Source organism: Lontra canadensis, unplaced genomic scaffold (assembly GCF_010015895.1).
Source record: "Lontra canadensis isolate GAN:19392208 unplaced genomic scaffold, GSC_riverotter_1.0 scaffold31, whole genome shotgun sequence".
Taxonomy (NCBI): Eukaryota; Metazoa; Chordata; class Mammalia; order Carnivora; family Mustelidae; genus Lontra; species Lontra canadensis.
The window spans coordinates 3,429,067-3,443,807 of record NW_022631025.1 but is presented as its reverse complement, the minus strand read 5'-3'; the positions used below and the strand labels follow the sequence as shown (position 1 = coordinate 3,443,807).

Genomic DNA, 14,741 nt, shown 5'->3' with positions numbered 1-14,741 from the left:
GCTGTGGACTCCCTTCCAGAACCAACCCCAGGGCCTCCTGCTGCTTGTGGAGATGGCTTTGGTGGCAAGTGTGTGCCCTGACCCATGATGAGGGACATGGTTTCCCATGGGAAATGGGAGAGGTCATGGGCCACCCTTAGCTATCTACTGGGACAGAAGGAGGCCAGCACCACATTGAACACCCAGAACATGCAACCAAGCCACACACCAAGAAAAATGTCTGTCCCCGACCTTGATACCGTCTGCTACAGGCTGAATTGTGTCCACCCACCCCCCAAATTTAAGGGCTGAAGTCCTATCCCCTAGTATCCCAAACATGCTGTATTTGGAGACAGCATCTTTCTCCAGGTGACCAAGTTACAGGGAGGTCAAAAGGACTGATGTTACTCCAATAAGATTGGTGTTCCTATAAAAGAGGGGAAATTTGAGCACAGAGACAGAAATGTACAAAGGGACTGCCAGCCACGTGAAGTCTGGGATGGTGCTGCCACCAGCCAAGGAACTGTGGGAAGCCGGAGAGAGGCCTGAAACAGATCCTTCCTAGTCCCTTTGGGTGGGTGGGTGTGCTCTGCTGACACCTGATTTTAGACTTCAGGCCCCCCAGAACCCTGAGAGCACATTGCTATTATCCTGGGCCTCAGTCCACGGCCCCTTGTTACAGCAGCCCCAGAAAACATACACACCTTAAGAGGCCATGCTCAATTCAGCATTTTGGGGTCCTGGAGGCCATCCCGCCTCCCCTCCAGCCCTGTGTGCAAGCCCTGGAGATGGGCTAGGGGACATCTGGAAGGGAATTCTGGGGCTCCAGTCCCCTTGCATGGTGTGGAGGAGCCCTGAGGACTCACCTGGCTTCCTGACATGGCAAATGGGAAACACCTGCTTAGTCAAGGGAATCGAAGAAACTCATCCTATGTGGTCCACAGGTCTGAAGTGGGGAGCGGATATTATGGGGCGAAAGCAACTCCCACCCAGGAGAGGGGTATGCCCCTTACATATTCTACTGGGCTGGGAAAGCAAAGGCGCAGGGCAGTTGGGTGGGGGCGGGGAGCTGCTCTGCTGAAATGCTACTCTGTGGTCCCAGGAGAACACTCACCTCTTTGCTGCCACCTGCCAGGCCCTTCCGAGCCAGTCCTGTCCACCTGGGCCAACTTCCCAGACTTCCTGAGTCAGCCACCGGACTTCTGGCTGTTCCTCAAGCTTCCAACCTCAGGACCTTTGCATCTGCTGTTCTTGCTGATAAAGAAGCTTCCGTCTTCTCTGCAGCAGGCCCACTCAGGAGCGGCCTGAGCCACCCAGAGCCTCCTCAGATCCTGTGTGGATGTTAGGAGAGCCCCCTGGGCGGTTGCCAGGGAGGGCGCGGCGACTGAGCTGGGCGGGGTCTGGGGAGAGGAAGAGGCGGGCCGCAGCTCTGGACCCAGCCGGGTACCACGACCAAGTAGTTGAGCTGGAGGGGGAGAGCTAGGAGAGGGCAGTTCCCCCTCATGTGTAGGTGGGGGCACAGCCAGAGCCCAGGGATCTGAATGTGCCCCCAGCACCCGGGGTTCCTCAGTGAAAACCAACAACATCGAGCCCTAGCTAAGAGGGCCTGGCTCACGGTGACACAGATGGGGCAGCCACGTGCCCCTCACGGACACCTGGCCTGGGGGACCGGGGTGTTCGGCGGGGCGGGAGCCGAGGGCAAAGCCCTTGCAAGGCCCTGGAGCGAGACTTCCTGTACAGCCAAGCTTGGCCCCTTGGGGGTTGGGGCTCCCGCGGGGCCGGCCACGCCCCCAGACCCATGGGGAGGGGCCCCTGGAGGGCGTGTCCAGGGCTGCCCCGCCCCTCGGGCTTCGGCCCTGCAGTCCCCGCAGAGTGCCGCGGAGCGCAGGGATGCCCACGGCAGCCGCGACCCCTCGCCGTAAGGCGAGGCCCGGGGAGCGTGCGGGGAACGAGGAGCCCGCCCCGGGGAACCGCACAGGTGAGCGCTGGGGCTGCGGGCCGCGAGTGGGGCTCTGCACCCATTTCACCGACAGGGAAGTCGAGAGGCGGGCGGCACGGCGGAGGCGGGGAGGGGGTGCGCACAGCCGTGGGGGCAGGAGCACACAGCGGGGAGAAGGGGCGCACAGCCGGGTTCGGGACGGCCCCCAGCGCGACACCCGCCAAAGAACGAGCCTCCCCGACCCACTCCGCTGGCAGAGCCGGCGCCCCAGCAGAGCCGAAGTCCGGCTGCAGGCGGCCTGAAACCAGGCGGCGGCGCCCAGCAGCCCAGCCGCCCACCCGCCCAGGTGCGCGCCCTCTCCCGGTGCGGCGCCAGCTCCTGGCCGGCTGCTTACGGGGGAAGTCGGTGAGGCGGACGTGGTGAACCTGCTTCGCTTTGCGGGGAGGTGCCGCTGGCTGCCCCCCCTTCACAGGTGGGGAAACTGAGCCAGGAGGGGAGGACGCCTGCCCGAGGTCCCGCGACTGCCGGGCCCGGCATGAGGTCCGGGGTCTCCGAAAGGAGGGAGGGCTGGCAGTTGGCTTACTTTGTGATTGATTTCGAGAGTGTTTTGATGAGGCTTCCCCGTCGTGCTTAGCTGGGGTGTAGGAGCTCCTCCGAAGGCGCAGGTTTGAACGCTGGCTTTGCTGCATGACTGCGTCTGAAGCCTAACCCTCCTAGAAGCAGCAGCAGATGTCCCAGAGCCTCCCTTTAGTGCGCGCTGCCCCTCTCCTTTGAGCCTGAGGGTCTCTGCACAACTGTGCCCCAGGCCAGGTGCGGGATGGGGCTCTTCCCACACGTGGAAGGTGGACCTGGAGGATCAGGCTGGCCCAGGTCACACCCCGTGGGGGCAGCCCATTCAGGACTAAAACAATGACATCTGCCACTCTGGGGAGTAATGGGCGGGCAGGTTCTTCTCAAATGGGGAAACTGAGGCTCAAGGAGGTAAGTTGCCTGCAGAGCAGAGGCGCTCAGCTTTGGGAGTGGGAGCTGAGACCTGCCCCTGGCTGGTTGAGGGGGGTTTATTTTCTTTGACCCCCTTGCACCCCATCCCCTCCTGCATTTGGTGCTTTGCCGGTGTTGCTCTATTCCGTCGGGAACCTGTGGCTTTGTTGCCGCACTACCGGGGGAGGTGGGTGTTGACCAAGAAGCTGCTTGCACAAGCCGAATTTAGGACTGGGACTTGGACGGAGGCCCTGATGTGTTTGCATACAAAAGACTACTGAGAACTCTGCCTGGGGCTGGGGGGGGTGTGGGGGGCAGGGAGGTTTCTTAGAGGCCAGTCCCTGCCCTCTGGCCAGCCCAGCCCAGCTCCACCCCTGCTTCTGATGGCTACCTCTCAGCCCTCTCCCGGATGTGAGCCTGGGGAGGGGGCTCTCCCAGCCCATAGGAGTCCTTCCCCCACATTTGGGTTCGGAAGCCCCCCTCTGACCTGGGATGTGTCTCTGCCTCTCGCCTCAGTTTCCCCATGTGCTGAGTGGTGGGCATGGTATACCTGCCCCCATGCTTGTGGACGGGCCAGGTGGAGTTGGGGGGCCTGTGTACCCACCCTGGCCATGGTCGTTCTGCTCCCAGGTAACAGGTCCATCCAGACTCCACCATTCCCCTGCCCTGTGGCCTTGGTCTTTCGAGCTGTGAAGTGGATTCCCTCTTGTTCCTGTGGGGTTGTGAAGGGATGTGGGGGGGGGGGGTCTTTTGGAGACATTTTGGCACTCCCTTAAACATAGCAGTGGGGGGTGTTTTTCCTGTAGTTGTAAAATGGACACATCGCTCTGTTCTCCTGAGACTAGGTGTTGAAGTCCAGCTGTGTCCTGGGATCCGCATTCTTCCTGCATCACCCATGTATGGCTGCTGAAGGGCAGGTGGGCGGGGAGATGCTGGCTCAGAGCAGGGGCTTAAATTTTTGTGGAGTGGCTGCCTGGGTGCCCAGACCAACACGAAGGCCACCCTTCCACTGCCCATGGCCCCCGCCGGCTCTGGCCCTCGTCCCAGAGCAGCTCCAGCAACTCCCTGATGGGGGAGATTGTATAAGACTGCAGGAGGGACACAGGGTTCCAGCAGCCAGAGGTGCCCCCACTCCCGGACCTTCTGGAAGGTCTTGAGGGAGGGGCCTGGGAAGGGGCAGCAGGAGGACCCAGGATGGTGAGGGCATGCCCTGGGCGTCGCTCCTGCTGCCCTGCTGCACAGGTGACCTGTGCCCTTTTCATGAAGGAGAGACTGAGGCCCAGGGGGAGACGTGGGAATCCAGATGTGGCCTGTGTTCCCCTGCAAGGCCAGCTTGGCCTCCTGCCAGGTGTGGGCAGAGCCTTGATGTTCTCCCCTGAAAGGGTTGGAGTCAGCCTGGTTCTGCTCTGGAAGGCACTGTGTATTCTGCTGGTGTGAGGTCACCTGCCAGCCACCAGGGGAATGCTGGGATGACCTGGTCTCCACAGTGGCCAAGGTCCAGGCCTGCCCCCCGCCCCATGGGGAAAGGAGACCTGCTCTGAGAGGGCGGGTGTCTTGCCTGAGGACACACAACCAGGGCTATGGGCCTCTCACGTGTGGCTGTCCCTCCTGCTGGGATCGTGGGGGTCCCACCCTCCATAGAACACCTGTGTGTGCGCAGGTCACCCTTTTAAACTCTCCTCCTGGGGTTTCCCTTTCCATTTGAGGGCAACAGACTCAGAGCAAGAAGCAAATCCCCCGTGGCAGAGAGACCCAGGCCCTTGGTGGGCTGGCCCTGAGGCTGGCCTCCCCATCTCCCATGATCCTTTGGCAGAAGAGGGGTAGGTAACTTATTTACCTGGGCCCCTGTGGGTGAGGTCAGGGTTTGAGGGCAGCCTGGTCTCCAGGAAGAAGGATGAGAGGGGTGGGCCTGTGGTCCAGGGTTCCAGATAAAAGATTAACAAGAGAGGCTTGTTCTTCTCCCGCTGGCCATGCGGGCTGGGCTGGGGAAGCGCCAGGGTCAGGCCCTGCCCCCCTCTGTGTGCGAGGGGGTCAGGGGCTGAGGATGTGGGCAGTCCAGCGCAGGTCTGCCCTTTACTGTCCAGGGGAGCCCACAGGTTTGGTTTGGGTTTGTGCCTTCTTTGCATCAAATCCGTTTGCTGTGTTTTTCCTCCTTTGAGATGTATTTGAACATAGTAGAAAAGAGAGAGGGATCATAAAGAGCCTGAGGAGAGAGGTGGCAAAGGCTGAGGGGTGCAGCTTCCAGTGTCTGGGCCAGTGGCAGGTGGAGGGCTGGCCTGGCCGCTGGGTGTCTCTGTGGGTTTTCAGCAAGGATGGGGAAAGATGGGATTTGCCTCTTAGACATCAAGGCGGGGGCTGTTGGTGGGGTAGTGAAAGGGTGGGGGGTGTCCTGGGGGTCTCCGGGCTGGGCAGAGGCTGGGTTTGTAGTCTAGGGGATGCGGCCGCTGGAGCCAGCTGGCCCAGCTGCCAGGCCTTGGTGACTCAGGACATGTTGGGGGGCCAGGGAGGCTGGGGTAGGTAGGTGTTTCGAATCCCCAGTAGCCCTTTGGCACCTTGCCGCCTCCCTGCTCTGGCCTGGCTGTGTGTCACCAGTGGAAAGGTCTTGTGGGGACCCTGCCAGTGGACACCTGGGGTGCTGGGTGGACAAGGTGGACCTCAGCTTCCTCGTCTGGCAGATGGGCTCAGCCAGGGAAGGGATGCAGGAGAGCCCATAGGAGCCTGGGGCTGGGAGGTTGGCTTGGGTACCACGGCCTGGAGGGTCAGAAGAGGCATTGCCCCCTCCCAGGGGAGAGTGTTAGTGAGCTCCAGGCATGGCTCTAAGGTTTCCATGGGGCGGTCCTCCTCATGACCCTGGGGGCAGGGCACCCAGTTTCGCAGATGGGGACATGAAGTCTGAGCAAGAACCTGGGTCTGGGAGACAGTGGAGCAGAGTCCGACCCCATGGAGGGGGCCTGAGGTTTGGGGGCTGGGGTCTTCCCCACAGGGCAGGACCACCCTCCTGCTTGTCCACATCCCATCCAGGCTCCGGGATCACGGAGGCCTGAGCGCCAAGCCTGGCCCCTCTGCAGGGTGGGCTGTGGGCAAGGCTCCTCTTCCTCCCCTCACTTACCAGGATTATTTCCTCAGGCTGGGTTTTTAAGTGTTCAAGCTGCACACTTGTGCTGGTGGCACAACTCCCAGCCTCTGATGGGTCTGAGCTCCCCTCGCTGTTGGGAAATGCAGTCTGAGGCCCCAGGGCTGGGGGAGGGGGGCAGGACTCTCCTGGAGCCCTGCCGCGTGTTCACAGGGTGAGCCCCACATTCTTTTTCCCCATCTTGCGTTGGGGGTGCGCCATGGCGGGCCTGCAGGTCAGCGCCACCCCCACACTCTCCCATCCTCACTGTTGGGAGCACTTGGGGAGGAGCATTGCCAGGTGGTGAAAGCTGGGTTGGGTATCTTGGCCACCGGAACTGGCCACAGCTCAGGATGTGACTGTTGGCAGCGGGCCCTGCCCCCACCCTGTGCACATGCCAGGGCGCACTGTGTCCCAATGACAGTGCTGGTTTCCCTGCTGGGGCCTCGTTGTCTGGGGCAGGCCCCCTGCCCAGCCAGCTGCCACACCGACAGGTAGGTCCCAGGCCCAGAGCGGCAGAGTGACAGGGTCACCCAGCTGGTGGGGTGGGGGAGTGCGCCGCAGAGCAGCCTTGCTGCCTTGATTCCTGGGGCCAGCAGTGCAGGCAGGCAGAGCCCAGGGGTGGGGGTCTGGAGGGCCACCTGGTTACATGCAGCCTTGTTGCGACAAGGCCTTGTTGCTGGGGGCGCTCTCCCTGGGTCTTAAGTTATACTTAAGTATACTCAGACATACTCGCAGAGTTGAAGGGATTTGTTATCAGGCCTTCTAGGCTGACCCTGACCCTGGACCTTTCACTGGTGGCTTCATCTGGGGTTTTCTTGAGAAAGTTCTAGCTGTACAGACTGGGTGCTGGTGGGGGGGGGGCAGACCAGGGCGAGCACCCCTGGAACTCAGCTGCCTCCCCTCCCCAAGGGCCAGGGCCTTGCAGGGCGGTGCCAAGGAAGCCACTGAGCACAGAAGAATGCAGAAGTGACAGGTCTAAATCGGGCACTGGGAAGTGTTGGCTGCAGGGTGACCATGTGGCCGGCCTGTGGCCCATCTACCCTTCCCAAACCCCCCTGCCCAGAAGGACCACATGAGTCCAGGTCCACGGTCCTGGTGGAGGTCCCGGGCTTGGGCCTTCTTCCGTCCATTCATGAATGCATGGCCGGCTGTCGAGGGAGAGGTTGGTCAGTTCAGAGCTCACTCCGGAGTCTGGGTGTGCGTCCCACTGGGCACCCCACAGGGTGGGTGCCAGGTCAGCACCCTTCCACCCCCCACCCACCTTGGTAGGCTAGTCATTTTACCGTTGACGCTACCAACAGCCCAAAAACAATGCCTCACGTTTCAAATGTGCATTTCTTTGATTGACATAAGTCTTTTCCTGAAATTGTTTTTTTGCTTTATTGAGAGAGAATTCATATGCGATGTGATTCATTCTTTGAAGTATACAGTATTTTTTTTAAGATTTTATTTTTATTTATTTGACAGATAGAGGTCACAAGTAGGCAGAGAGGAAGGCAGAGAGAGAGGAGGAAGCAGGCCCCCTGCCGAGCAGAGGGCCCGATGTGGGGCTCAATCCCAGGACCCTCAGATCATGACCTGAGCCGAAGGCAGAGGCTTTAACCCACTGAGCCACCCAGGCGCCCCTGAAGTATACAGTATTTAACGTGTCTGGCAGATCTGGGCAGCCCTCCCCACGGTCCGCCCCAGGACATTTTCATCACCCCAGAAAGAAGTCATGCATGCTGCAGCAGTGTCTCTCCCGCCCCGGTTGATCCACTCTCTGCCTGAGGATTGGCCTCATGGGGGAGGTTCATAGAAATGCAATCCGACCACGTGAGGTTTTGTGGCCGACTGGGCTGCACGGTGGGTCAGGGCCTCTGTCCTTTGATATTCCCTGTGTGGCTTGTTCTGTGTGCCATTTATCCGTTCATCAGCAGGTGGGCGGGAGGGCAGTTTCTAGGTTTCAGCTGTTGTGAACAGTGCTGCTGGGAACGTGTGTGTACAGGTCTGTGTGGATGTGTTTTCCTCTCCCCGTTCTGTGGCTGAGCGGGGCATGGCGGCATCACACGCTGACTGTCCATGTGCGCGCTGGGCCCCACTAGGGCCACTGCCCGCCTGCATTTCCGCCTGCCACGCGGGGCTCGGGTTCCCACAGCCCTGGTACACCTGTCCCCCTCTGTCTCACGGACAGACACTTGTGGAGGAGAAGCAGCGCCTCCCTGATCTGATTAGTGCTTTCCTGAAGGTGAAGGACGCTGAGCATCTTGTCATGGGCCACTGGTACATCTGTGGAGAAATGTCTATCCGATCCTTTGCCCACTTTTAAATTTAGGTCCCTGCTGTAATTCAGTATAATAATTTCTGCAGGGCACCTGGGTGACTCAGTCAGTGAAGCGTCTGCCTTCAGCTCCGGTCGTCTTGGGGTCCTGGGATCGAGCCACCCATCAGGCTCCTTGCTCCCGCTGCCTACAGGTGAATAGTGTCGTCAGGCATCGGTTGCTGGAGCACTGTTCTCGTCCCACTGAATCGTCTGGGCACCCTTGTCGAAACTCGCTTCACTGGGAATACGAGTTTATTTCTGGGCTCTCAGCTCTGCGCCACTGGCCTCGATGTCTGTCCCTTTGTCACCGTAGCTTTGTGGAAACTTTTGAAAGTGTGAATCCTCCAATTTTGTTCTTTTTCAAGATCATTTTTGTGTGGGCTGCTGGGTCTTCTGCAATTCCTTATGAATTTTTGGACCAGCCTGTTAGTTTCTAGAAGGGCGGCAGCTGGGACTCTGGTAGAGGCCAGGCTGCATGTGCAGATGAGCGGAGGCGAGCGTGCATCCCCCTGGAGTCCGTCTCCCTGTCCGCAGACACGGGTGGCTTCCCTTCATTCAGGAACTTTATTTCCACCAACAATGTCTTAGAGTTTTCATGGTTTAAGTTTTGCCCTTATTTTGTTCAGTTTATCCTACAAAAGAAAGTGGGATTGCCGTCTCCGTCTCACTCTAGGCTGTTCACAGCCGCTGTACTGAAATATGGCAGATTTCCGTGTGTCGGTCTTGTCTCCTGTGGCCCCATGGGAATTCTTATTTGTTTCTGTAGGTTTTTACTAGATTCCTGGGGGTTTTTCTAGATCCAAGATCATGTCATCGGATGAAGAAGTTTTGCTTCTTCCTTTTCGACATGAATGTCTTGTATTTAATTTTTTTAATTGATTGCCCTGCCCCTGGTTTTTGAGGCATTTGTTTTTCTTTTCTGCTTGACCCATACTTCTCTGTTGTGACTCTGAGCGCTGTTGTTGATACATAAGGGTGGTCTGTAGGGAGAGACCCTCCTTCTATGCCGAGTGTTATTTCTGGGCCCCTCCCCATGGCGTCAGCCCCCTCTGCAAGATCGGCATCCCCACGGGAAAGTGGGGATGAGGATTCCTCCTTGCTCTCCTCTGGGATGGCTGTGGGTGCTGAACCGGGCTGGGAGTGAGGGTCCTTTTTTTTTTTAGTTACGTGAGGGTCCTTCTTGATCGGAACATTCTATCAGAGCTGCATTGCTGGTGGTGGCAGTGACACTGGTGATGGTCATGTGCACACAGGAAGGCCAAGCACTGTCCACCCTTGCCGTGCCTCAGTTTCCCCATCTGTGAGGGAGTGATGGACTGCTCTGCTCATGGGTGTCCAGGGTGTCTCAGCTGATCCGGGAGTGAGCCCCCCCCCCATGAAGTGCACAAAGCCTAAGGGCCCCTGGCTCACCTTCTCCCTCACATTGCAGCCTGTGGACCCCCTCAGGTTCTCAGTGGGGCCGAGCACTTGCAGCCTGGTGGAGCACAGTTAGGGGTGATGACCCCCACGTGGTTGATATTCAGGTATAACTTCAAACTCTCCCAAAAACCTTAGCGCTGCTGCTGCTTACTGCTCCCTGGTGACCAAAGCCTCACTGATCACACCACCAGCCACTAGACACGTGGCTTGTGTGTTAGGTGTGTTACGTACTATGGTCCTACAGTAAAGGGAGCTGGAGAGAAGCAGACGTCATTGGGAAAGTCACAGGTAAGGGAACTACGCGGACAGTTCTGTCCTGTAATAAGTCCAACATCAGTGGACCCGAGCCATTCAAACCACATTCAGGGGTTGCCTGAATTCGCCTTTATTGTCTTCTGACACAAAGTTGTGTTTTCAACACTGCGGTCCTTGGAGCCTCCAGAGATCGCTTACTGTGGGACCCAGTCTGCCTTTATCTGTGGCCACCGGCCGGATGGCCACCACACTTGGTAGCCTGGGTTATGACACTTCTCCAGAGTGTCACGTGGCTAGTGGGGCTTCTGCCCATTAGCACTACCCTGCCTGCCAGCATCCGGTCCTCACACCATCTCTCCTCTTTTCTTCCCTAGGCGTGTGCACACATGTGCAGTCACCACCGAGGGGCACCCTCCAAGTCCTCCGTGGCAACGGCACTTCCGTGGGGACCATTATTGTGTTCCACTGCCCCTCAGGCCACCAGATGGTTGGGTCTGGCCTCCTCACCTGTGCCTGGAAGGGGAGTGTTGCCGAGTGGTCTTCAGTGACCCCTGTGTGCAAATGTGAGTCCCGCTTCCCCAAAGCCACCCCCCAACTCAGCACCTGTGGGGGGTGGGGGGCTGCCGATCCACGGCAGGGGTGCAGTGGGTACGGGTCAGCGTGGGGCCTCTGTGTAGGGTCTACTCCTGGTGCTAGCAGCCCAACAGCCCACATGGGGCTTCATGTCTTCGTTTGCACTCAAGGCCCAGCAGCAGGGTCCCGGCTCTGCCCCTGAGGTGGCTGCTCACCTCCAAGAGGTCACTTGTACATTGGAACTAGCGCTCTGTTGTTTTTGAAGTGGGCGGCTATGTTTGTTCATTCATTCGTCCTCTTGTGCATGCACATGGCCGATCGTACTAGGAGGGTGCCATGGTTATTGTGTGTGTCACGGATCCTTGAACTGGAGGGACTGATGTTCCCAGTTGGGTGAAGAGACGGCTTTCCAGTATTTGAGTTGTATTTGTTGTACAGGGTGTTAATAACACCCAGCACAGCATTTCCCAAAGTGCAGTCATTGTTGTGTTGATGTATGTGCATTGGAGAGGGCTCCGTGGTCAACACAGATGGGAAAATGCAGGAGTCATAGGCTGCAGCACTTCTCAGAGCCTTTAAAATATTCATGTGTCGGATGAATGTCTGATAAGGAGGGTGCCTGTCAGATTAGACTCCAGGAGACAGGAAACCCAAGAGAACAGGTTCACCAAGCTTTCTCTTGCCCATGGCCCTCAGGAAGGGCATCTCATGTGGCACCCCCTGTAACAAGGACCCAGGCCTCTCTGGGCTGTGGCTCGGGGACATGGCTCAGGATGGAAGCACCTGTTCCTGGCAGGCAGGGCAAGGAAGGCCCTCAGACAGTGCTCCCCACCCTTCTCCTCACCCCACGGAGCGGAATGTAGACATGCAACTGCAGGGGAGGCCGGGAGAGGTCTTCCGTGTGGGTGGGCTGTGTTCAGCTAGGGCAAGAGACGGGGATATGGGGTATGAGCAGTGTCTGTGGCGAGGGAGGATATGCAGTATTGCTCATACTGAGACCCCGGGCCTTGTTTTCCCAGAACACCCTTTAGAACCAAATAGAACCACTTCTCAGCACGTAGCTGGTCACATGGCTATTAAGTGGCAAAGGCCCTTTGACCCTGAGCACAGCCATTTTTCTTGCTTTTGAGCCCTTCCAGAAAGTGACGGCCCATAGGCCCTTGGAGGGTTGTGCTGGCTTGCGACCTTGTGGAAGCAGGCCATGGGCTGTATGTGGGCATCTGGGGCCCAGGCTGCAGTGTGTGGGCCACCATCGACCTCGCTGTCACAGCTGTTCCCAGTGTGCCACTGTGAGCTCCTACGCACCCTCAAAAACTCTGCCAATACAGCCCTTTCTTCTCTCTTTTTTTTTTTTAAGATTATTTATTTGTTTATTTATTTGACAGAGAAGAGAGACCGCGAGAGAGGGAACACAAGCACGGGGAGTGGGAGAGGGAGTAGCAGACCTTCTGCTGAGCAGGATGTGGGGCTCGATCCTAGGACTCTGGGATCATGACCTGAGACGAAGGCAGATACTTAACAACTGAGTCACCCAGGCGCCCCAAGACATCCTTAGACGGCAGTGTTCCCTGATAGCCCCACTCCAACAACATTCTGCACAGAACTTGGCCGCAGCACCTCCTTGCTCCCCCGCCATGGAACAGAGCTTGCTGAGAGCCTGGGCAAGCCCCCCACAGGAAGTAGCCTTGTCTTCCTTGCAGCGGTGCCGCCATACGAGACCTTCAGCTTCAAGGTGGCCGTGATCGCCTCCATCATCAGCTGTGCCATCATCCTGCTCATGTCCATGGCCTTCCTCACCTGCTGCCTCGTGCGGTGCATGAAGAGGAGTGAGCAGCCATCCGACAGGTACGCTGGCCCCCATAGCCCCCAGCCCTCCCTGCTGCCGGAGGGCTCTTCACGGGCTCCTGCCGTCTGTGCCGGGGCCTCCTGCAGGTATGTGGGGCCGCTGGGGCAGCCGTGGCTCCTCAGGGAGCCAAGCTGCAGAGCGTGGCCCCACGGCAGTGGGGGGCTCGGCATCCCATGCACATGGGGCTGGACTGGGTGTCCCTTAGGCAGAGCTGGCTCACACCCCACTGTGCTGGGTGAGCAGGGCTGACCGGTGATAGGGAGTTTTGGCGGGCGGCCAGACGCTGGGCCACCGCCACCTTCACCGTACTATAGCTTTGCCTGTGTGTTTCTTATAAAATATTTACAGGGTGTGAGCTGCCATCTTAACCCTCTGCAGGGGTGCGGCTCGGGGCTCAGTGTGAGCGGCCCTTGGCACCCTCCAGCCCTAGAGCTTCCGGCTGCAGCGGCTATCTCGCCGAGGTCTGGTGTCCTGAGCATCCTTCCCCATCTCTCCCCAGGGCGACCCAGCTGTGGCTCCAGCTGAGAGCCGGGGACTTGGAGACAGTGCCACCTGCCTACCTGGGCCTCAAGGGCGTGAACAACAGTAACAGCGGTGGCGGCGGTGGGGGGCCCGCAGGCCATCCTGGCCAGGCCCATGACAACTACAGTTTCACTATGTGCGCCTGGGGGGTGTTGAGGGGGGCACCAGGGTGAGGCGGGCCCCCAGCTCGGTCAGAATACCACCCCCCCACACACTGCCCAGGCTTACCTGGACCTCAACTCCTGCCCCTGCACCAGTGGCCGGCCGTCCTTCTCACCCAGGGTCCAGACCCTGTGCCTGAGGCCTTTCTCCTGGGAATTCAGACCTGCAGACATGAGCTCCCTTCCCAAGGCCCCAGCAGGACTCCCTGTGTCTCCCCCTCCTGTCTCTCATGCTTCCTACATGTGTGCATGTGCTTTCTGAGCCATCACAAGGATGTCCTCTTACACCCTGTTCTCTGACTCGGGGAGTCCTGTCGAGGCTGCACGTGGACTGCAGAGAAAGCACCTCCTAGTGTTGCTAGGTTTAAACGCATCCCTTCTTACCCCACGACAAGTGGCACCTGAGGCTGGGTTCCAGGCACCCTAAGTGGGATGGCCGTTGCCATGTGCGGGCCCTGGGCCTGTGGTCCCACAGAGGTGGAATCCTGGGCCACCAGGCTTCTGCACAGCCACATTCGGGCTGCGTCTCAGCGAGGGGCCCCATGGTGGCATGGGTGCGGGTCACAGACACGGGTTGGGCAGGCATCCCATGGGCATGCAGGCTGCGGTCTCTACGAGGGACCACTCTGCTGTCTCCACGACCTCTGACCCAAGGCCTCAGGGTCCAGGGACGTTCCAGCCGGAACCAGTTACTGCCCTGGGATGACAGAATGGCCCCTAGGGTTTATGTACACTCTGAATGAGCCCCCTTCCTCAGCACCACCCCCAAGTAGACCCTTCCCACCCTTGGAAGGTGGGCACGCTGCTTCTTGGATCACATACCTCGTACACGTGAGGGGTCTGACGCCCAGGCAGGGGCACCAGTGGAGGGACCTCCTCAGGCTTAGGGCAGTTCTAAGCCTGCCTAAGCCTACGGAAGGTCAGGCCCCAGGGGCCTGTCATGGGGGCAGGGTGACACTGGTCCTTGCCCTTCCCCCAAGCCTTGCCTCTTTTTCCTGCAGGGACCTAGGTGAGGGCACCAGAGAGCTGGCTGGCATGGCCCATGGCATGGACAAGGACCCCTGGACCACTAGCTGTCCTGCGAGCTCACCCTGTGCCCAGGTGATGGTGCACGCGGCCGACCTGGGGCGCACCCCGCCTGCCCACTGGCCCACTGCAGGAGTGTCCAGACAGCACATGGCCTACGTCCCGGGGTGACTGAGGCAGAGTCTGGAGCCTGCCCTTCACACAGGAGGACCAGGGACACTCCACCACCCAGCCACCTACGTCTCAACCTGTGTCTAGCTTGCGATGGGTCAGTGAAACCAGCTTCCGGGGTTAGGGATCCCTCACAGAACTGAGCTGGGGACTCCAGAGCGGTGTCCTGTCCCAGGGGGGCCCCTCTGGAGCAGCTTTTATAGACAGGCGTCCTCCGAGCCACCACAGAGTTTCCGGAACCAGATGCAGCCTCCCCACCCAGCTGGCTCCTTTAAAGAGCCTGGGAGATGTTTTTAGCAAATCTCGTTTTGCATTGGGTTGGGGGAGAGAGAGCAGGGAGTGAGTTGGGGCACTGCTTCTGCTCTATGCAAAGTAGCCACGAGGGGAAAGGGGTGTGAAATAAACAGTTCTAACAATGGAGAAACAAAGGTAAAAATCGCTGTCTCGATTTT

At 59.0% G+C, this 14,741-nt stretch overlaps 1 protein-coding gene across 2 annotated transcripts; it reads left to right on the top strand.

Moving 5' to 3' along the window:
- The first annotated feature begins 1,812 nt into the window (after positions 1 to 1,812).
- SUSD3 (sushi domain containing 3) lies at positions 1,813 to 14,741 on the top strand. 2 transcript variants are annotated; one of them, XM_032866450.1, is made up of 5 exons: positions 1,813 to 1,957; positions 10,365 to 10,553; positions 12,264 to 12,408; positions 12,909 to 13,067; positions 14,094 to 14,740. In XM_032866450.1, exons 1-5 carry the CDS (start codon positions 1,870 to 1,872, stop codon positions 14,287 to 14,289), a joined length of 777 nt encoding a protein of 258 aa, XP_032722341.1. In that variant the 5' UTR covers positions 1,813 to 1,869; the 3' UTR covers positions 14,290 to 14,740. The 2 variants fall into 2 exon arrangements, with proteins under 2 accessions (XP_032722341.1, XP_032722340.1); XM_032866449.1 differs by lacking the exon at positions 1,813 to 1,957 and adding an exon at positions 4,929 to 4,995 and having other exon boundaries at positions 14,094 to 14,741.

Excerpts from the sequence above, each read along its gene's own strand:
- SUSD3 (XM_032866450.1), top strand. The coding sequence starts at position 1,870 with ATGCCCACGGCAGCCGCGACCCCTCGCCGTAAGGCGAGGCCCGGGGAG. Across the intron at positions 12,409-12,908 it reads AGTGAGCAGCCATCCGACAG|GGCGACCCAGCTGTGGCTCC; the intron begins GTACGCTGGCCC and ends ATCTCTCCCCAG. Across the intron at positions 13,068-14,093 it reads GACAACTACAGTTTCACTAT|GGACCTAGGTGAGGGCACCA; the intron begins GTGCGCCTGGGG and ends TTTTTCCTGCAG.